General features: G+C 45.6%; 1 protein-coding gene across 1 annotated transcript in view; it reads left to right on the top strand.

The window, feature by feature from the left end:
- Positions 1-1,227: 1,227 nt before the first annotated feature.
- Positions 1,228-23,840, top strand: part of LOC141264715 (uncharacterized) — a 37,356-nt gene continuing 14,743 nt past the window's right edge. The window contains exons 1-3 of the mRNA XM_073676981.1: positions 1,228-1,257; positions 1,975-2,113; positions 10,650-11,586. Of these exons, the coding sequence (XP_073533082.1) occupies positions 1,228-1,257; positions 1,975-2,113; positions 10,650-11,586 (1,106 nt within the window). The remainder of the gene's footprint in view (positions 1,258-1,974; positions 2,114-10,649; positions 11,587-23,840) is intronic.

Below are 23,840 nucleotides of genomic sequence, written 5' to 3'. Positions count from 1 at the left end.
CTGATAGTGAGGTGAATAAATTAAGTTTATGCACTTCACAGGGCGGAGCTAGGAAGATGTCGGAGAAGTGAGTATGAGCCGGGAGAACAGCTGAGCCATGCCGGGACGGTCCCACGGAAACCGGGACGGTTGGGAGCTATGCATCAGGGGATACTGGGCCCAAGTGGTTCAGTTCATCACAGAGGACCTTAAGACTTGTCTTCTGTTTGTTGACCCTGAACAATACGAAAGGACTGTAGATAGATTATTACTGAATGAGGTTCTAGCTATAGCCCTAAAGTATGTGGCCAGAAATTGTCCTCAAGAGCGCCTATCAGCTCTCAATGGAAATCGGTGGTAAACCTCTCTCTCGCGTTTAAAAAACATTCTCTCTATACACGTCGGTGGTGCCAGCTAGCATGTATATTTTGTATTATTTTCAAATGCACTGTATCTGTTTTTCTCCTTTCAATGCTGCCATTACTATGCACTGTGCAAAGTATGTTAAGTACCAAAATTTGTTTGCTTGCTATATCTGACATGTATGTAATCCTTTTTAACTCCTCAATAAACTTTATTTGGTTTAAAAGATAAACAGACCCTCTAAATAAATACAAACGCCAAACACTTACCTAAAACATGACAGAATAGCTCACACTCTCCTCCTCTCACTGGCCTGAGGATCAGCATAGATACAGTCATGTGACCAGATTTTTTTTGCTGTGATTTATGGCTAAAATGAGTCAAAAACGTGATGTTGTCCAAAACCACATTCCATTCTTCCATTCAAGCAACCAAAGAGTTAGATTATTCAATTCTAGCTTCCTAAAGCCCCCACTAGGGGGAGCTCACCTTATGTGAATTAATACAGCTCCTATTGAATACATTATGAATCAGAATGCAGTGAGCGCTCCCTAGTTGCAAAATAAATTAAAAAAATGTGAAACAATATGTCTCTCATAGTGCTTGGGGAGGGTTTTCAGCTACTAGCAAGTATTATGCAGTATAAAAAGTAGTTCAGCCTAACTAAGGCGAGGAGGGGAATCTGCCTGTCCATACTGCCTACTCATAGCATATGGTCCAGCTCTGGGGGGGCAATCTTTGTACAACCAAATAAACTGCTTTCAGGATGAATTACTAAGCGTATCTTTGTTTAAAAAGTATTTGCCCCTTTCCAAACTTTTACATTCTGCTTCAAAGCTTTAATAACAGTGAAGACCCCAAAATGAAAATCTTTAACAGATTATCATGCTTGTCATTGACTTAGCAGATGCTGGGGTAAGCTGGAGAGCTGCCAGTTGTCTTTAATAGCTCTCAGGTGAAGCGGCCTGGCACGGAGCCCAGACGGGTCAATGCCATGTGTGATTGTTCTGTCCTTCCTAGAAGAGTTTATGGTTTCATATTAGTGATGAGATGACCACATTCGCCTGGTTCGGGTTTTGTGGCGAGGCTTGGCAAATTTTTGAAAATTTTTTATATCGACCATAAGGTAATTTGTAGGATTTTAGCTTTTATACAGAAATGTTTCCCCAAATTATAGGACAAATGAGCCTGAAATTACCCTAAAGAGCATGTGTTACTGGCCATAAATATGTATGTTTTTACTTGGTATAAATGCCATTATTCTCCTGAATCCGTTGTTGTTTTTCCTTTGTTCCTTCACCTCTCCATTCCTGAGATATGGCCTCCTCTTCCCTTTATATAAATATAATCTTTTAGCCAAGTAGGCATGATCCCCAGGTCTTTTTAATGGGTGTCTTTTTGAGGACCATGCCCTCTTAGTAAAAAGTCTAGATTTATACACAGCAGTGGCGTACCGCCAATGGCGGCAGGCCACTCGACTGCTATGGGGCCCAGTGAGACGGGAGGGACCCCGCCGCCACTCCTGCATCTGCCCTTCCCCTTCTCTTGCCAGTCAGCGTCGTACCCCCAGCTCCGCATTCAACTGTATGGGCTGGCAGATGCCGATACAGTTGAAAGCAATGATTGGAGGAGGGAGCGTCATGTGACACTCCCTCTCCCATCATTCCTCCTCTGCATCTGACGCAGGTCACCGCAGGTCCGGGCGCTAGTGTATGCGGTGCTGGGACCCATCGTGATGAAAGCCAGGGAGATAGAGAAGGACCTGCAGCAGGTGAGACAGTGCGGCAGACTACAGGACCCAGCAAGGCTCTGAGTATCTAGCACCAGGAGCGACCGGAAGCGACATGTCCCAGAATCAGGAGGAGGACACCGGGGGCAGCAGAGCCGAGCTTGTCCTAACACTGTAGCCGCCTCCACTCTGCTGCATCTACCTGACTGCATCATCCGCTGCTGCTTGCAGACTCCCGGCAGCTTCTACTGCCCCCTGCCTACACTGCACTGCTTCTATACTGGGGTCACACAGGGCGCAGGGTGGGGGGGGAGGGATCGCACACCTGCTGACAGCACTCACAGGGGGCGATCGCTGGAATATCCCCCTCTAAAAAAAAATTATATAGTGGACCTGTGTGTAATATATATATATATATATATATATATATATATATATATATATATATATATAGTACAGACCAAAAGTTTGGACACACCTTCTCATTTAAAGATTTTTCTGTATTTTCATGACTATGAAAATTGTACATTCACAATGAAGGTATCAAAACTATGAATTAACACATGTGGAATTATATACTTAACAAAAAAGTGTGAAACAACTGAAAACATGTCTTATATTCTAGGTTCTTCAAAGTAGCCACCTTTTGCTTTGATGACTGCTTTGCACACTCTTGGCATTCTCTTGATGAGCTTCAAGAGGTAGTCACCGGAAATGGTCTTCCAACAATCTTGAAGGAGTTCCCAGAGATGCTTAGCACTTGTTGGCCCTTTTGCCTTCACTCTGCGGTCCAGCTCACCCCAAACCATCTCGATTGGGTTCAGGTCTGGTGACTGTGGAGGCCAGGTCATCTGGCGTAGCACCCCATCACTCTCCTTCTTGGTCAAATAGCCCTTACAGAGCCTGGAGGTGTGTTTGGGGTCATTGTCCTGTTGAAAAATAAATGATGGTCCAACTAAACGCAGACCGGATGGAATAGCATGCCACTGCAAGATGCTGTGGTAGCCATGCTGCTTCAGTATGCCTTCAATTTTGAATAAATCTCCAACAGTGTCACCAGCAAAGCACCCCCACACCATCACACCTCCTCCATGCTTGACGGTGGGAACCAGGCATGTAGAGTCCATCCGTTCACCTTTTCTGCGTTTCACAAAGACATGGTGATTGGAACCAAAGATCTCAAATTTGGACTCATCAGACCAAAGCACAGATTTCCACTGGTCTAATGTCCATTCCTTGCGTTCTTTAGCCCAAACAAGTCTATTCTGCTTGTTGCCTGTCCTTAGCAGTGGTTTCCTAGCAGCTATTTTACCATGAAGGCCTGCTGCACAAAGTCTCCTCTTAACAGTTGTTGACAAGATGTGTCTGCTGCTAGAACTCTGTGTGGCATTGACCTGGTCTCTAATCTGAGCTGCTGTTAACCTGCGATTTCTGAGGCTGGTGACTCAGATAAACTTATCCTCAGAAGCAGAGGTGACTCTAGGTCTTCCTTTCCTGGGGCGGTCCTCATGTGAGCCAGCTTCTTTGTAGCGTTTGATGGTTTTTGCAACTGCACTTGGGGACACTTTCAAAGTTTGCCCAATTTTTCAGACTGACTGACCTTCATTTCTTAAAGTAATGATGGCCTCTCGTTTTTCTTTACTTAGCTGCTTTTTTCTTGCCATAATTCAAATTCTAACAGTCTATTCAGTAGGACTATCAGCTGTGTATCCACCTGACTTCTGCACAGCACAACTGATGGTCCCAACGCCATTTATAAGGCAAGAAATCCCATTTATTAAACCTGACAGGGCACACCTGTGAAGTGAAAACCATTTCCGGTGACTACCTCTTGAAGCTCATCAAGAGAATGCCAAGAGTGTGCAAAGCAGTCATCAAAGCAAAAGGTGGCTACTTTGAAGAACCTAGAATATAAGACATATTTTCAGTTGTTTCACTCTTTTTTGTTAAGTATATAATTCCACATGTTTAATTCATAGTTTTGATGCCTTCAGTGTGAATGTACAATTTTCATAGTCATGAAAATACAGAAAAATCTTTAAATGAGAAGGTGTGTCCAAACTTTTGGTCTGTACTATATATATATTTCTTTCTCTCTCTCTTTCTCTCCCTCTCTTTTTATCTTTCTCTCTCTTTCTTGCTCTCTCTGGCACAAGAATGGGCATTTTTGAAAGGGTTAAGTGACTTTGGGCCACTGATTTCACACTGCAGACACAGAGATCAGGATGCCCCACATCACAGTGCACTATACTGCGTGGAGGACCATGGGGAGTGCATCATACTCTGTGGAGTGTGAACGTTTGTGTGGGGGCCATTATACTGTTTGGAGGGCTAGTGCGGGCCATTATATTGTATGTAGGCCCATTATACTGCATGGAGGGCTGTGTGGGGGTCACAGTTGGGGTCACCATACTTTGCCTTGGGAGTTGAGGTGGGGTACAGTAGGGTCATTATACTGTGAATGTGGAGGAATTCACCATGGGGGTATCATACTGTGTTTGGGGGGCACTTTTGTTGGCATCATACTTTATGGGACAATGAAAGAGGGATCTGGGACTTCAGCAGGAGGAAAATAACTTGTTAAAGGCTGGAAAGTTATGAGATATGGTATTCTGTGACCCCAACAATTATTTACATTTTTTTGTTGGTGGGGGGGGGCCAACTAGAACTTCTACTATGGGGCCCCATGATTCCTATGTACGCCCCTGATACACAGGATACAGATAGCCATATCTCAACGGAGAGGAGCAGTAACACAAGAAAAACATTGCCGGATTTAGGAGAACAGCGGCCTTTACACCGGGTAAAAAATAACATATTTATGTCAAGTGACAGGTCCCTTTTAAGTAAAAAAACCAGGGGAGGAGTCCTGAGGAGATAATTTGCATATTCCCACTGCATTTTGGGGTAAGTGAAGAGTCTCCGCGAGCTCAAAGAACACTGGATTTTGGCTGTTGGAGCTGAAAAGAGAACATCGGTAAACCGCGCGCATTTTGAAGCTTTTTTTTTAAGCTTTTTTCACTGTTTTCAGAACATTAACAATAAGAACATGGAAGAGTCCAGGAGCCATTTGGTGAGCTGCATATCCTGCTACATGTTCACAGACTTGCCAGTGGAAAAGCCAGACTTCACATGCCAGAAATGCAAGCTTGTGTCCCTGCTGGAGGAAAAGTTGCGAAATCTAGAAGAGAGGTTAACTACCTTGAAAATCATTAAGGAAGGTGAAGAGTTCTTAGACAGAGCAGAATTATCTCTTCATGATTCAGAAAGAGAAGAAATTCGAACTGCACCTGACGAAACAGAGGAATGGAAGCATGTGACCCACAGAAGCAGGAGGATCGAGAGGCAGTCAGCACCCATACTGCTCAGGAACCAGTACCAGGCTCTCACACAGGAGAACCATGAAGAAATACAGCAAGATAACACTTTGCCAGCAATGAATAACCTTGTAAGCCCTCAGAATCCTCCTGGATGGAGAAAGAAGAATGTTGTGAAGAAAAAACGGAGAGTGGTGGTCATGGGGGATTCCCTGTTAAGAGGAACAGAGGCCGCTATCTGCAGACCAGACATAACCTCAAGAGAAATGTGCTGTCTTCCAGGAGCAAAAATTAAAGATGTGTCTGACAGGATATCAAGACTCTTCAGACCTACAGATCACTACCCATTCCTGCTAATACATGTGGGGACAAATGACACCGCAAGAAAGGACCTGGAAACCATCTGCAGTGACTTTGAAGACTTAGGCAAGAAAGTGAAAGAATTGGGAGCGCAGGTGGTCTTCTCATCCATCCTCCCAGTGGATGGCCATGGAACAATGAGGTGGAATAAGATTCTACAGGTGAACAACTGGCTACGTCGATGGTGCCGTCAACAAGGATTTGGATTTCTGGATCACGGAATGAATTACCTATACGATGGACTACTTGCTAGAGATGGGGTGCACCTTACGAAGACTGGAAAACATGTATTTGGAAGTCGCCTTGCTACACTCATCAGAAGAGCTTTAAACTAGAACAATGTGGGAAGGGAAGCAAAAGGCCAGAAAAAGCCATACAGCTGACAAATACTATTGAGATCTCTGCTACTGGAAGTGGAAAAGAAGAACAAAGACAAAAAAATCTAAATAATAAAAATATGGGAGGAAGAGAAACCAATCACAAACTAAAATGTTTTTATACAAATGCACAAAGCATGGGCAACAAACAAGGAGAATTGGAACTACTAATGCAGGAAAAGGAATATGATGTCATTGGAATCACTGAAACTTGGTGGGACGATGCACATGATTGGAATAAAAGGCTAAAAGGATACAACTTATTTGCAAGAAACAGACTTGATAAACGAGGAGGAGGTGTTGCATTGTATGTTAGAAAAGCGTATATCTGCACAGAGATTGAAGCTTCAGAGACTGGGAGTTCTGTGGAAACTGTTTGGGTAAGAATACAAGGAGAGAACAACGGAAAGGACACCATTGTAGGCATTTACTACAGGCCACCTGGGCAAGCTGAAGATATGGATGAACTCTTTATGTATCAAATGACCAAGTTCTCCAAAAAATATGACGTAGTGGTCATGGGAGATTTCAACTATCCAGACATTTGTTGGGAATCTCTCTCAAGTAAAACTAACAGGTCAAGCAAATTCTTATCCTCTCTTGCTGACAACTTTATCTTCCAAAAGGTAGGGGAGAAAACAAGGGGATCTGCTACTTTGGATCTAATCCTTATAAACAGGGAGGAAATGGTTGAGGAGGTAAAGGTGGCTGGGACCCTAGGAGGCAGCGATCATGCTATTATAGAATTTTGGATAACTAGAGGAGGAAGACATGTGAAGACTCAAACTTCAAGGTTAGATTTTAGAAAGGCAGATTTTAAGAGACTCAGAAAGAGAATAGGAGGGATCCAATGGCTGGATGTCCTTAAGGACAAAAATGTCCAGGAAGGATGGGAAATTTTTAAAAATGAGATTCTCAAAGCACAATCGTTAACAATCCCGAAAAGTAGGAAGAATGGGAAGCATTTAAGGAAACCAGGATGGATGAACACAGAACTTAAACACATGCTAAAAAGAAAGAAAGAAATGTTTATTAAATGGAAAGAGGGAGGCATATCTAAAGAAGATTATAATGCAGTCTGCAGATCCTGTAGGGCACGTATCAGGTTAGCTAAAGCTGACAATGAATTAAGGCTTGCAAGAGATGTCAAAAGCAATAAAAAAGGATTTTGGGGGTATGTCAAAAGTAAAAGAAAAGTCAAAGATGCTATAGGATTTTTACAGGATGAAAATGGAGAAATGGTAAGAGAGGATGTTGAGAAGGCCGAACTTTTTAATTCCTATTTTGCATCTGTTTTCTCTCAGAAAGAAAATGTAACATCAACTGATTTTCACTGTCCTTTTAAAGGAATAGAAGAATCCAAGTTATCAGTAAACAGAAAGATTGTGAGGGAATATTTAGCTAACATAAATGAGTTCAAGTCTCCAGGTCCAGATGAATTACACCCCAGAGTACTGAAGGAGATTGTAGAAGAAATTTTAGAACCACTCTCCATAATCTTTGAAAATTCTTGGAGAACAGGAGAAGTCCCAGAAGACTGGAGAAGAGCAAATGTTGTTCCTATCTTCAAAAAGGGGAAGAAGGTGGACCCAGGGAACTATAGGCCGGTGAGTCTGACTTCTATACCAGGAAAGATCTTTGAACAAATTATTAAACAACATGTATGTAAGTACATGGATAAGAATGAAGTGATTAACCAGAGTCAGCATGGGTTTGTAACTAACAAGTCATGTCAGACTAACTTAATTTCCTTCTATGACAGAATCACTGACTGGGTGGATCAGGGAAATGCTGTAGATATAGTATATCTTGACTTCAGCAAAGCATTTGACAAAGTATCTCACATCATCCTTATTGAAAAAATGACCAAGTATGCAATGGACCAGGCAACTGTTAGGTGGATTCATAACTGGCTTAGTGATCGGACTCAAAGGGTGGTTGTAAATGGCTTCACATCCAGCTGGATGAATGTCTCAAGTGGGGTACCACAGGGCTCCGTCCTGGGACCTGTATTGTTCAACATCTTTATCAATGATTTAGATGAAGGAATTGAGGGTAAACTGATTAAATTTGCTGATGACACAAAGCTAGGAGGGATAGCTAATACTAGAGAAGAGAGAGAGAGGATTCAAAAAGACCTAAATAAACTGGAGCAGTGGGCAGCAACCAACAGAATGGTTTTTAACAGGGAAAAATGCAAAGTACTACATCTGGGCAATAAAAATGAAAAAAGCATATACAGAATGGGAGGAATAGAGCTAAGCAACAGTACATGTGAAAAAGATTTAGGTATACTAATAGATCATAGACTGAACATGAGTCAACAGTGTGATGCAGCAGCAAAAAAGGCAAATACAATTCTGGGATGTATTAACAGAAGCATACAGTCTAGATCACGTGAAGTCATTATCGGTCTTTACTCCTCTTTGGTCAGACCTCATCTGGAATACTGTGTACAGTTTTGGGCACCACATTTTAAAAAAGACATCGACAAACTGGAGCAAGTTCAGAGAAGAGCGACCAGAATGGTGACTGGTCTGCAAACCATGTCCTATGAGGAACGGTTGCAGGATTTGGGAATGTTTAGCTTGCAAAAAAGAAGACTGAGAGGAGACTTAATAGCTGTCTACAAATATGTCAAGGGCTGTCACATTGTAGAAGGATCATCTTTATTCTCATTTGCACAAGGAAAGACTAGAAGCAATGGGATGAAACTAAATGGGAGGAGACACAGATTAGATATTAGAAAAAACTTTTTGACAGGGTGATTAATGAGTGGAACAGGCTGCCACGAGAGGTGGTGAGTTCCCCTTCAATGGACGCCTTCAAACAGAGGCTGGACAGACATCTGTCTGAGATGATTTAGTGAATCCTGCTTTGAGCAGGGGGTTGGACCAGATGACCCAGGAGGTCCCTTCCAACTCTACCATTCTATGATTCTATGATTCTATATGTCAACAGCAAATGTAATGATGCGATAACAGAAGACAACCCAGGGTTATACGTATGTGGGCAGTCTGTGACTTGAAACATTAGGGTCCTGGGCTTCATTCTCCTAGAGTCTTAACTAGGAACTCCTGGGACCCAACAAAAATTTTAATTTTTCTGATACAGAACACAAAATCCACTGCATAGACTAGTGATGTCAAACTCACACAGGGGACCAAAATTAAAAGCTTGAACAAAGTCAGGGTCCAACCTTGATATTTATTTAAAAAAATGTCTACAATTGAGGAGGTTTTTCCTTATTATAAAATATAACTATGAACTTTTTCATATGGAAATAAACGTAAAGGGGTTGTCCCACGAACAAAGTACATTTTAGTTAATAGATCTTAGAATAAAATATTGGAATATTATAATATGTTCTGTAAGAGCAGTAAATAGAATAAGGCCAATGGCCTAATTTAAATATGTAATAACAAAGGATAAAAAAACTGGAATAATATAGATGTGGCGCCTCTGAGGGTTCAGTCGCCACAGAGGTACTGCATCTCACCCAGAGGTGAGGTATCCCACTCTCAGGTAAGGATAGAGTGCTGCCCGGGACCCCAACACCTGCATCCAACATATCCACTTCAGTAGGGCAGGGCGAGATTGCTCCTAAGGGAGAGCACAGTCCATGGTCCCTGGCTGGAGTGGAGGGGAACAAAGTGAGGGGGAACCATGTAGTGGGTGTGGGTGGAGGACGTAGTTCAGGGGAGCACTTGTGAAGGAGCTGTATAAAATGGGAAGCCATCTTGAGAGCGTGTGGTCAGTTGGAGGAGGAAAGTGAGGGGAGCAGGGGCTCTGCATGAGCTCTGCACCAGAGTGGGCCTAGTGAGAGAGGCCCAGAAGAGGGAGAGAGAGAGGAGCAGGAGAGAAGGCTCCAGGAGGAACGAGGAGGCCACCCGTTCGATCAAGCCACAGAGGGGACCGGCCCTTAAACTAGTGGAGAACTACAAGGCTCAGCTAGAAACCAGAGGCTTCTGAACTTTTAGGGTGCAGTTGCCACAGCCACAATTACATCGCCGAGGAGGTGGTCCCAGAGGGTCCAGGGGACTGCAGGTCACCCGACAAGACCCGAGGCTACCGGATTGGGACACTGATTGTGAGGCGTAGGGCAGGAGGGTGAGAGCCAGCGCAGGAAGACAACTGAGGAAGGCACACAGAAAGGGGTCCCGTTAAGTGCTCTGGAATTACCTGAGGGATTACTGAACCCCTGCCTGGTGAATGCAGCGCAACGTGGGAGGCTGTAACCTGTGTAGCGTCGGCGTCCCTGCCTCCTGCTAGGCAGGGACGCCGTTCCCCTCACCTCTCCGCTCCGTGCCCGGCGGCTTCCTCCCGCTCTGCTGGCAGCGCGCGCTGCTTCCCGGCCTCTGTGCTTAGGGCGCGCGCGCGCTCCCCCTCTCTTAAAGGGGCCGCGCGCGCCGTCCTAAGGAGTCCCCGGCCAATGGCTGGAGGACCTCACCATATATAAGGCACCTCCTCCAAAATGGAGGTGCCCGAGCAATGTTGTTGCAAAGCCTTTCAACTCTGCTTCAGCCCTCAGGTCCCGTTACCAGTTACCTGCCAGTTACCTGCCAGTCACCTGCCAGTCATCTGCCAGATTCCTGCCTGTTACTTATCTATCTGCGGTCCGACAGTCTGCCTACCAGCCCTGCCCAGTCTGTCTATGGATCAGTCTGCCCGCTCACCTGGGAGCGCTCACCTACTACCTGTCTGCTAGCCTACCTGGAGGCACCGCCGTCACGTGCTGTGACCACCTGCCTGTCCAGAGACTCTTGCCCGCTCACCTGGGAGCGCTCACCTGCTACCTGCCTGTTAGCCTACCTGGAGGCTCCGCCATCACGTACTGTGACCACCTGCCTGTCCAGAGACTCTTGCCCGCTCACCTGGGAGCGCTCACCTGCTACCTGCCTGTTAGCCTACCTGGAGGCTCTGCCGTCACCTGCCATGACCACCTGCCTGTCCAGAGACTCTTGCCCGCTCACCTGGGAGCGCTCACCTGCTACCTGCCTGCTAGCCTACCTGGAGGCTCTGCAGTCACGTGCCATGACCTCCTGCCTGTCCAGAGACTCTTGCCCGCTCACCTGGGAGCGCTTCTCTGCTACCTGCCTGCTAGCCTACCTGGAGCCGTCATTTGCTGTGACCACCGGCCAGTCCAGAGACTCTTGCCCGCTCACCTGGGAGCGTCCACCTGCTACCTGCCTGCTAGCCTACCTGGAGGCTCTGCCGTCACTTGCCGTGACCACCCACCTGTCAAGAGACTGTCCCCGTCACTTGCCGTGATCTCCTGCCCTTCTACCCAGAGACTGTCCCCGTCACTCGACGTGACCTCCTGCCCTTCTACCCAGAGACTGTCCCCGTCACCTGCCGTGTCCTCCTGCCCTTCTACCCAGAGACTGTCCCCGTCACTAGCCGTGACTACCTGCCCGCCTTCCCTGGGAGCCACCCGCTTCCTTACAAGGACTGCCCCATTGTATAGTTGCTCAGAGGTTCCACCTCCCAGACCCGTTACAACCTGTACAGTGCAACCTGAGGAACTTAACAACTGTGAGTAAACTCTGAAGACTGCACCCCACTGTCTCTGTGAATTACTGCTGCGCCATCACTCCCTGCACTACACTGCACTACAACACCCAGCAACATCGACAACATCTACACTGCCCTGGAGCTAAGCTCTACCTGTGGAGAGCTAAACCAACTCTGCTGCATCAACAACAGCTCCAGAGGATCTGCACCGCAGCGGCGACTCCACATAGCCGCATACCACAGGTGGCGTCACGAGCTTTATATAAAAACTTTAATTCCCCTGTAAATATTCCCTTTTGATTGACTGCCCTGGGTCACGGACCGGGTCACCGCCACGGTGACATCTCCCCTAGCAACGACCGGCCAGGCACCGAGTACCCTACGGCCCAGGGGGCGCCTCATAGACAATAAAGTACAATGCCAACAAAAGTGCCCCCCAAACACAGTATGATACCCACACAGTGAATTCCTTCACAGTACCCTCCACACACATGGTATGATGACCCTACTGTACCCCCTCCCTCAGTCCCTCCAACAAAGAATGGTGACCCCATCATAGTATGATTCTCCAAATGTAATCCCCACACAGCGCTCCATACAGGATAATGCCCACAAAGAGTGGTCCATAGAGAATAATGGCCCCATATAGTCCTCCATACAGTATAATGGGCCCCACATAGTCCTCCATACAGTATAATGGGCCGACATAGTCCTCCATACAGAATAATGGACCCCACATAGTCCTCCATACAGAATAATGGTCCCATATAGCCCTCCATACAGTATAATGGGCCCCACAGAGTCCTCCATACAGTATAATGGGCCCCACATAGTCCTCCATACTGATAATGGCTCCACATTGTCCTCCATCAAGTATAATGGCCCCACATAGTCCTCCATACAGTATAATGGCCCCACATAGTTCTCCATACACAATAATGGGCCCCACATTGTCCTCCATACAAAAAAATGGGCCCCACATAGTTCTTCATGCAGTATAATGGGCCCCACATAGTCCTCCATACAGAATAATGGGCCCACATAGTTCTCCATATCGAATAATGGCCCCATATAGTCCTCCATACAGAATAATGGGCTCCACATAGTCCTCCATACAGAATAATGGGCCCACATAGTCCTCCATAAAGTATAATGGGCCCACATAGTCCTCCATACAGTATAATGGGCCCCACATAGTCCTCCATACAGTATAATGGGCCCCACATAGTCCTCCATACAGAATAATGGTCCCACCTATTCCTTCATACAGAATAATGCTCCCACATAGTCCTCCATACAGTATAATGGCCCCACATAGTCTTCCATACTGAATCATGGGCCCCACATAGTCCTCCATACAGAATAATGGGTCCAACATAGTCCTCCATACAGAATAATGGGCCCCACATTGCCCTCCATACAGAATAATGGGCCCCACATAGTGCTCCATACAGTACATTGGACCCACATAGTGCTCCATACAGTATAATGGCCCCACATAGTTCTCTACACAAAATAATGGATCCCACATTGTCCTCCATACAGAATAATGGGCCCCACATAGTTCGCCATACAGTATAATGGCCCCACATAGTTCTCCATACAGAATAATGGGCCCCACATTGTCCTCCATACAGAGTAATGGGCTCCACATAGTGTTCTATACAGAATGGGTCCCACATAGTTCTCCATACAGAATAATGGGCCCCACATAGTCCTCCATAAAAAATAATGGGCCCACATAGTCCTCCATACAGTATAATGGCCCCACATAGTTCTCCATAGAGAATAATGGGCCCCACATAGCCCTCCATACAGTATAATGGCCTCACATAGCCCTCCATACAGTATAATGACCCCACATAGTCCTCCATACAGTAAAATGGCCCCACATAGTTCTCCATAGAGAATAATGGGCCCCACATAGTCCTTCATATAGTATAATGGGCCCCACATAGTCCTCCATACAGTATAATGGCCTCACATAGTCCTCCATACAGAATAATGGGCCGACATAGTCCTCCATACAGAATAATTGGCCCCACATAGTCCTCCATACAGAATAATGGGCCCCACATAGTTCTCCAAAGAGAATAATGGGTCCCACATAGTCCTCCATACAGAATAATGGGTCCCACATGGTCCTCCATACACAATAATGGGCCCCACATAGTGCTCCATACAGTATAATGGCCCCACATAGTGCTCCATACAGTATAATGGTCCCACATAGTTCTCTATACAAAATAATGGGTCCCAAATTGTCCTCCATACAGAATAATGGGCCCCACATAGTTCTCCATACAGTATAATGGCCCCACATAATTCTCCATACAGAATAATGGACCCCACATTGTCCTCCATACAGAATAATGGGCCCCACATAGTTCTCCATACAGAATAATGGGCCCCACATTGTCCTCCATACAGAGTAATGGGCTCCACATAGTGTTCTATACAGAATGGGTCCCACATAGTTCTCCATACAGAATAATGGGCCCCACATAGTCCTCCATACATAGTCCTCCATACAGTATAATGGCCCCACATAGTTCTCCATAGAGAATAATGGGCCCCACATAGCCCTCCATACAGTATAATGGCCTCACATAGCCCTCCATACAGTATAATGACCCCACATAGTCCTCCATACAGTAAAATGGCCCCACATAGTTCTCCATAGAGAATAATGGGCCCCACATAGTCCTTCATATAGTATAATGGGCCCCACATAGTCCTCCATACAGTATAATGGCCTCACATAGTCCTCCATACAGAATAATGGGCCGACATAGTCCTCCATACAGAATAATTGGCCCCACATAGTCCTCCATACAGAATAATGGGCCCCACATAGTCCTCCATACAGAATAATGGGCCCCACATAGTCCTCCACACAGTATAATGGGCCCCACATGGTCCTCCATACAGAACAATGGGCACCACATAGTCCTCCATACAGAATGATGGGCCCCACATAGTCCTACATACAGAATAATGGCCCCACATAGTCCTCCATACAGTATAATGACCCCACATAGTTCTCCATAGAGAATAAGGGGCCCCACATAGCCCTCCACACAGTATAATGGCCCCACATAGTTCTCCATACAGAATAATGGGCCCCACATTATCATCCATACAGAATAATGGGCCCCACTTAGCCCTCCATACAGTATAATGGCCCCACATAGTCCTCCATACAGTATAATAGCCCCACATTGTCCTCCATACAGTATAATGGCCCTACATAGTCCTCCATAGAGAATAATGGGCCCCACATTGTCCTCCATACAGAATAATGGGCCCCACATAGTTCTCCAAAGAGAATAATGGGTCCCACATAGTCCTCCATACAGAATAATGGGTCCCACATGGTCCTCCATACACAATAATGGGCCCCACATAGTGCTCCATACAGTATAATGGCCCCACATAGTGCTCCATACAGTATAATGGTCCCACATAGTTCTCTATACAAAATAATGGGTCCCAAATTGTCCTCCATACAGAATAATGGGCCCCACATAGTTCTCCATACAGTATAATGGCCCCACATAGTTCTCCATACAGAATAATGGACCCCACATTGTCCTCCATACAGAATAATGGGCCCCACATAGTGCTCCATACAGAATAATGGGTCCCACATAGTTCTCCATAGAGAATAATGGGCCCCACATAGTCTTCTATACAGAATAATGGACCCACATAGTCCTCCATACAGAATAATGGGCCCCACATAGTCCTCCATACAAAATAATGGGCCCACATAGTCCTCCATACATAGTCCTCCATACAGTATAATGGCCCCACATAGTTCTCCATAAAGAATAATGGCCCCCACATAGCCCTCCATACAGTATAATGGCCTCACATAGCCCTCCATACAGTATAATGACCCCACATATTCCTCCATTCAGTATAATGGGCCCCACATAGTTCTCCATAAGGAATAATGGCCCCACATAGTCCTTCATATAGTATAATGGGCCCCACATAGTCCTCCATACAGTATAATGGCCCCACATAGTCCTCCATACAGTATAATGGCCCCACATAGTCCTCCATACTGAATAATGGCCCCACATAGTTCTTTATACTGCATAATGGCCCCACATAGTGCTCCATGCAGTATAATGGACCCCATAATGTATAATGGGCCCCACTTTAAAAAAAACGAAAACTCACCTCTGCCCATTCCCCCGCAACTCCGGTCTCTTCATGGTGTCTTCAAATCCTCTGCTCGGGCAAGAGTTTGACATATGTGGCATAGAAGTATAGTAGTCCCTGTATAGGAAAACTGTCTTTGTAGCAAACAATCACTGAGCGGCTTTTATTTCATATTCTGCTTTTGAAAATGAAAGCTGAGCCTTAATTAACATGGGCAGCAGCAATTATATCTAAAAAATAAGGACAGTTTTGGCACATTTGGGACTGTTGACAGCTATGAAATATCATTGCTATGAAGGGCTGTACTTGGTCTGTACTGTACTTGTCTTCTTCCCATAGTGCCTGCTGAAGACCCCCATATCTGCCATGTTTGCAGAACTATTCTGCAGCTGGGCTTTGTAACAGATTGACAATTTTACAACACACTGAAATATTATAGTATTGCAGTGTACTGTACAAGTGGCAAGAGGTTCAAGTTCCTTAGGGAAAAACCAAAGGTAAAATAAAAATATATTTTTTTCTAAATATAAAAGTTCATATCACTCCCATGTGCCCCTTTAAAGGGAATCTGTCAGCAAGATTTTTCTATGGAATATGAGAGTAGCATGATGCAGGCACAGAGACCCTGATTCCAATGATGCATCACTTACCGGGCTGTGTGGTGCAGTTTTGATAGAATCCCTGTTTTCTTTACTGTAGATCTAGCAGTTTTTAGAATGCTGAGCTTTGTATAACCCCGCCCACACCCTTGATTGGCAGTTTTCTGTATACACCGTACATTGTCAGCAAGCTGCCAATCAGTGGTGGGGGTGGGGTTATACAGATCAGCTGGACTGTCTAGCATAAGACTCCTAGTCCTGCCATGATAATCTCCTGCTAATAAAACACTGATTGTATTGAAACTAGAGCACACAGCCTAATAAGTGATACATCCCAGGATCTAGGCTCTCTACATTATGCAGATCTCAGATTAAATAGCACAAACCTTGTGGCAGATTCCCTTTAACCAGAATATAATTAAAATATAAAAAAAAAATAACAAAACTAACGTCCTTGGTATCGCTGCATGAATGAAAAGGAAAGCAAATTCGAAATGGCACTATTGTTATTTTGTTTGGTCACTTTGCTTCTCAAAAAATGGAATTTAAAAGAGATTATAACCTCAAAATGGTAATGATAAAAGCTACAACTCATAATGCAATACATAAAAAAACCTTCATACAGCTCTAGAGACAAAAAAATAAAAAAAACTTTAGCTCTTGAAAGGCGAGGAGGAAAAATTGAAAGTGAAGAGGGGCAAACCGAGACTTTGCTACCCAAAGACTGCAGAAACCTGGAGCTAGCCCTGGCTCTATGGTCAAGTTTTGATGCTCCCATGCCCATTGTAGGCACCTTTGGTGGTGTACGGAGGTCATCATGGGCTATACAACCCCATATACAGCATGCTGCGATGCACTGTGTGTCTGGCACCTTTCTAGCGCAAGCAGCGCAAACGTTTTCAGCAATTTGTGCAGCATTAGCTGTTCAATGAACCTTAGACTTTGACAATCTTGTCTGGTCTGCTTTATATAACAATTTCTAAATTTTTTTGAACTCCAGGTTCATTAAAAACGTTATTGTCACGACTCTGTTATCGAGTATCCCGGGACCAGGGGCTCCTTCCCTGTCCCTAACGCTAGGCGCACCCTAGCTGGAGCTGTTCCTAGAATTACTTCTGAAGGTGAAGACGCCGGGGCCACGTACCTTGTCTGAGCTCTTCAATCTGCCCTCAGTTTCTTCACTTCCCCCACCCACGGAAGAGGGGAGTAGTAGTGTATGGTAGTACACCAACCAGACTAACAAGGTAATACAAACAGGGCTAAAGGAAAATACCAATCATACAAATATATGCACACAAACAACAGAGGTTAACACCAGGGAGTGGAGGATGGGGAAAAAAAACAAAATAGGAGAAGAGGAATACACACAACCTAAACCCCACAACAATGTTAGCTCAAATCCTTCAAATACCGTCTCAAACAACTACACCCCCCACACTCCTAGAACCATGCAGCATAAGCTAGCTCTGGCAATGACTCCAAGCCAAAGCCCAGAATATATAGGAGCGTTGAGTGGCTAACACTGGACAGCTGAGAGCCAAAATGCAGGTAAGCTTCCAGAGCAGATTAACCCCTACACTGCTGAAAGAACCATAATATGAAAGTGAAAGGCTTCTAATGAGTGCAAGAGTGGGAGGAATCAGACGCTGTGGTCTTTTGACTCCTCTCTGTCAAGGTAAACCCATAACAGTTATCTAGCTTGGAAAACTAAAAGAGGTAGGAGGGTGAAGGGGTGTCACACGGTCCTCTTCAATTATCTGGATCAGAGCGCATCTAGAAAGAGCGTCTCTATCTATGAAGGACTCAACACATCCTTGTAAGGCCACGTTCACGATATTTGGTCAGTATTTTACATCAGTATATGTAGACCAAAACCAGGAGTGGGTGAAAAATACAGAAGTGGTGACGTGTTTCCATTATACTTTTCCCCTGATTGTTCCACTCCTGGTTTTAGCTTACAAATACTGACATCAAATACTTACCTCATGTTGAACGTGTGAACGTGGCCTTACAAGGAGAGCCATTTTAACCCTTTAATCACCAGGGATTTTTTTCACCAATTTTTTCACAAACCCATTGACTTGCATTTCTGATTTTCATCCGACCCTTGGAATCAAAATAGATCATGTCTCTGATATTTTCCCTGGACCTCTCTCCGAAAGAAAAAAAAAATCGGACATGTGAATGTTCCCATAGACTGTCACAGGTCCGAGTGCTATCTGGGGAAATCACGGATACTAGCACTAGTACACAAAAATCGGATGTCTGAATGAGGCCTTAGAGAAAATAGTAGCGATGTTCTCTTAATCATTAAGACGTCCTTTATTACAGCTCTTCGTAATCATTTCCAGGAGCGTCTTACAATTTTTTTGGAAGCGGCTGCTTTTTCGGGACCCCTTGCAGCCGAGCTGACTAATGTTTCTACGCATTTGGACCTAATGTAGCAAGAGCCGAAGGAAGAAAGTTATTCATTCATAGATGTCAGCACATCTTCATACCTGAGTCATTCCTCTTATCCTGTCACCCCCCAGCCCCCCACAATAAGAGGGACGAGGCCCTGGCAAGGTTCGCCTCCTACCAGCGCACAGTACATTTATTATACCACGTGTGCTTGATTTAGGGAAATCTTGGATTGAGCTAATTCTTTCTCTCCCCGTAGTGGATTAATACAGGGAAACAGCACTCATATATGAGGAAAGAAGAATTTTTTTCACTTGTATTTTTGTGTTTTTTTTTTTTAAACACGCAGCATATGATACTATTATTTGACACTGGATGGTCATGAGTTATTGGCCACCACTTAAAGGGGTTTTCTGCTTTTGCACAAATAAAGCCTAGTCAATTTTATAAAATGAAAAATAGAATTTCTGATATTCTAATAATTACATTTTTCATTCCAAATTGGCTTGAATTTGCCTGGGATTTGCCTTGATTTGTCTCAGAGTTATACTAATTACTAGTTTATTGAGCTCTAGGGTCTCCAAAACATAATAAACAGAGAGGTTAAAATTTTTTAAAAACCCATTATTCTCCCCTTGCCTGTTACCTGTCTTGGTGCTGTAACTCCCTGTCCGGTCCTCCGCTCATTCGCTTCTTTCCTTTCAGTCTTCATTTTTCGGTGTCACTGGTGCTAACCAACTGTAGCATCGGCGTCTCTGCCTCCTGCTGGGGGAGACGCCGTTCCCCTCACCGCCACGGCCCTGGTCCGGCGTCTTCCGACTCCCATCCTGCAGCTACTGTGGCGCGCAGTGCGCACAGCTTCCCGGGCACTGTGCTTAGGGTGCGCGCACGCTCCCTCCCTCTTAAAGGGGCCGCACGCGCCGTCCTAAAAAGTCCCCGGCCAATGGCCGGAGGACTTCCCCTATTTAAAGCACCTCATCCAATATGGAGGTGCCTGTGCAAGGTTGTTGTTCCATGTGCTTACACTTGCTTCAGCCCTCAGGTCCTGCAGCCTGTCTTCAGTCCTGCCCGCCAGTCTGTCTTCAGTCCTGCCCGCCAGTCTGTCTTCAGTCCAGTCCGCCAGTCTGTCTACAGTCCTGACCGCCAGCCTGCTTACCTGGAAGCACCTGCCAGTTACCTGCCGTGCCCGCCAGCCTGCTTACCTGGAGCACCTGTCTGTTACCTGTTGTGCCGGCCAGCCTGCCTACCTGGAGCACCTGCCTGTAACCTGCTTTGCCCGCCAGCCTGCCTACCCAGAGCACCCGTCTGGCTATCTGCCGAACCAGCCTGCTTATCTACCTGGATCACCCGTCAGCCTTCCAGCCGTGCTCATCCGCTGTACCGGTCAGTTCCTGCCATCTGACCCATGGGTGTCACCTGCTCTCATACAAGGTCGGTCCCAGAGTGGCACCTGGTCCCCCTGCTCGGTCCCTCCCTGGTTCACGGAGTCGATTGAGCCGCCGTGCGACCTTGGTCGGTCCGAGTAGGCACTTAGTTACGCCCCTCTGGTCCCTCCTTGCACCGAAGCACAGAGGTTCCACCACCCGGACCCGTAACACCAACGGAGGACAATGTAGGGAGCTGCCTCTCCAGGAAAGCAGAATCAAGCCAAATAGCAGCCAGCAGGGAGCCATTTTTCTTGATTTGAGCAAATCTAATTAAAAAAAAACTTTTGGTTTTGGTGAATCCAATTTTTTGGGTGAAATTTGAAGTGAATTCAGTTCCTCTTGAATCGGTTCGTTCATTTCTATTTAATAATTTTCAAAACCTCTGCTTGCTGTCAGGGTATAGGGGGCGCTCTTATATACATTTTGTACACAGCTAGTTCTGTCTGTAGCAGAGAAGTTTAAATCATTCTATCCAGTCTAGAATGTGAGCTAAACAATCGGAGAACAGACTGATACATTGTAGCAAACCAGCAGAGCCATTTGGTATTGTTGTATGTGCTTAGCTCACAGAGCATTGTCTGCACTGGATTTAATTGTATCCACTTCTCAGCTGAGAGCAGGATGAGATACTATAGGTACAGGATAACGGCCTATGGATGTGAACAAAAATTTTCTTATCCATGGACGCATGTCTTGAAAATAGTGAAGGCTTCAAAAAAAGCAAAATTCAAAATTTGTAGAATTTTTGATTGACACAATTAATTTTTATTTACATAAACCATAAATTCTAATATATACTATATGGAAAATAGTATTGAGATACACGTCTTAAAGGGGCTGTCCTCTTCTGGACATCCCCAGCTCAATCAATTCAGGGCCCCAATTAAAATAACAACAATCTATACACACTATTCTCAGCGGGTGACGTGACTTGTTGGTCACGTGTCTGCTGCAGACAATGAGTGGCCGCTCATCAATATTTCGTCATGGCGGACGTCCTCTCTGATGGTATAGTAGAAGCTTCAGCTGAAGATTGACTGCTGATTGGCTCGAGCAAGCATGTGACACAACAAGTCATGCCACCCGCCGGGAACAGCAGCACCAATGATGGAACAGCGCATGGAATTCAGGTTTCTAATTTCAGTCCCATTGCCTACAGTATATAGCATCCAGCCCCATTGCTCTCAGTATATAACCTCCAGCCCCCGCCATGATGTCTGCCTTTACTTACATCTAACAAAACGGCTGGTAGTGCAGAGATCACTGATACCAGCACGGTCCTGTAATAGGAGCAACCAAGGTAACAAGTTCGTTCATGACATTTCTCCTCCTAAATCTTCTCCCATCACCTGTAAGTGATATTATTGAGAAGTGGAAGGAACCGCAGCAACTGAGCCTTGAAGTGGAGACCCCGTAATATTACAGAGCGGGGGGGGCCGAGTGCTGAGGAGCAGATGGCAGAAAAGTCACCATTGCTCTGCTGACCCCATAACTGCAAAGTCCAGACCTCCTATGGTATAACATCAGTACAAATATTGCGCCCCTGCCGGGAGCTTCATAGCTGAGCAGCTGCATGCAGCCGTACATCACCAAGCACAATGCTGAGTGTCAGATGGAGTGGTGTAAAGCCGCCACCACTGGACTCTGGAGGAGACGTGTTCAGTGCAGTGATGGATCACACTTCTCTATCTGGCGTCTGATGGAGGAGTCTGGGTTTGGTGATTACAGAAGAACGTTACCCCCTGACTGCATTGTGCCCGCTGTACAGATGGTGGAGGATGATGCTATGGGTTGTTATCAGGGGGCGGCCTTGGCCCCTTAGTTTTAGTGAAGGGAAATCTTAATACTTCAGCATAAGACATTTTGGACAATTTTAGCTTCCAACTTTGTGGGAACAGTTTGGGAAAGGCCCTTTTGTATTCCCCATGACTGTGCCCAGTGCATAAGGTCCATATAAACATGGTTGGGGGAGTTTGGTGGGAAGAACATGACCGGCTGCACAGAGTTCGGACCTCAGCTTCATCCAACTGCTTTGGGATGGAATGAAGCAAACATTGTGAGTCCGGCCTCCCCCCAACATCAGGGTCTGACCTCATAAATGTGACGCACCCCTGGGCCTGTGTCGCGCAGCGTTGCGCACGCGGGAGCTTACCCGGAGCCGGATCTGTTGAGGGTTGTAGTCTCGTGGCGGTGACCCGGTCCGTGCCCAGGGAGTCAGACTAAGTGGCGCTGTATTAGCGGTAGATGTTGTACGACTACGCCACCCGTTGAATGCAGCGAAGGAGCTGCCGCTGCAGGGCAGACCGCTGAGGCCGGTGGTAGGATTGTGCAGCGTGATAGTATCACCCCCAACGGGAGGGGTATGGCCTCAGGGCAGCCGACGTGGATGATGGGGGTAGCAGGAACCACTCGGAGACGGTACGGTGTAGTTCAGGGTCTTTACTGGTGACAAAGATAGACCCTCCCGGAGTACTGGCTAGCGATTGGGGCCTGGTCAGTAGAGATGAGCGGTGTTCGACTAGAACTGTTCGCCAATCTCAAATTCGAGCTGTTTTGGGCGGTGTTCGAGTTGTTCGACGAACCCGAACGATTTGCAAAAAATTTGGCTGTTCGAGGTTATGTTCGATAACTGTTCGTGCACCAAAAGCGTGTCCTGCATGTCTGGCGCTATTTTGAGCACCAATCATGCAGAGATTGTCTGCCACTCACTGTAATGCCACAGCCATGGTGGTTGTGGCATTACAGTGATTGCCCAAATCGATGGGAACAGTGCCAACAGTGAAACATGAAAAGCCGGCAATTCAGCAGCGGCATACACCTGTACCCGACAATTTAGAACCGAAAGAATAGAGCTTCACACATAGATTAGATAGATATAAACATGTCAGCCACATATATACGAAGTACAGTGAAAGTGCTGCTTACTGTACTTGTCATTTAGCGTAAAGGATTTATCAAAAAAAATAATAGTGTTTTCATGCACCGTCTCTTTAAAAAAGCCGGCCGGCAATTCAGCAGCGGTACCCGACAATTTAGAATAGAAAGAATAGAGAATCACACATAGATTAGATAGATAGAAACATGTCAGTCACATATATATGAAGTACAGTGACAGTGCTGCTTACTGTACTTGTCATTTAGCGTAAAGGATTTATCAAAAAAAATAATAGTGTTTTCATGCACCGTCTCTTTAAAAAAGCCGGCCGGCAATTCAGCAGCGGTACCCGACAATTTATAACAGACAGAATAGAGCTTCACACATAAATTAGATAGATAGAAACATGTCAGTCACATATATATGAAGTACAGTGATAGTGTTGGTTACTGTACTTGTCATTTAGTATTAAAATAAAGGATTTATTATTAAAAAAATTGGCGTGGGGTTCCCCTTAATTTTAGGCTCTAGCGGAGGTTAAGCAGACGGCTGGGGCAGATGTTTGAAGCCTGGGAAGGGGGTAATACCCACGGAGCTTCCCAGGCTACTAATATCAGCCCCCAGCTGAATACATAGCCTTTACTAGCTATTAAAATGGGGGACCCCCCAAAAAAAATGACGTGGGGTCCCCCCTAATTTAATAGCTAGCAAAGGCTAGGCAGACAGC

This window comes from Phyllobates terribilis, unplaced genomic scaffold (genome assembly GCF_046119375.1).
Source record: "Phyllobates terribilis strain yellow unplaced genomic scaffold, ASM4611937v1 Scaffold_4__5_contigs__length_816908805, whole genome shotgun sequence".
In the NCBI taxonomy this organism is placed as follows: domain Eukaryota; kingdom Metazoa; phylum Chordata; class Amphibia; order Anura; family Dendrobatidae; genus Phyllobates; species Phyllobates terribilis.
This window is presented reverse-complemented; position numbering and strand designations above follow the sequence as displayed.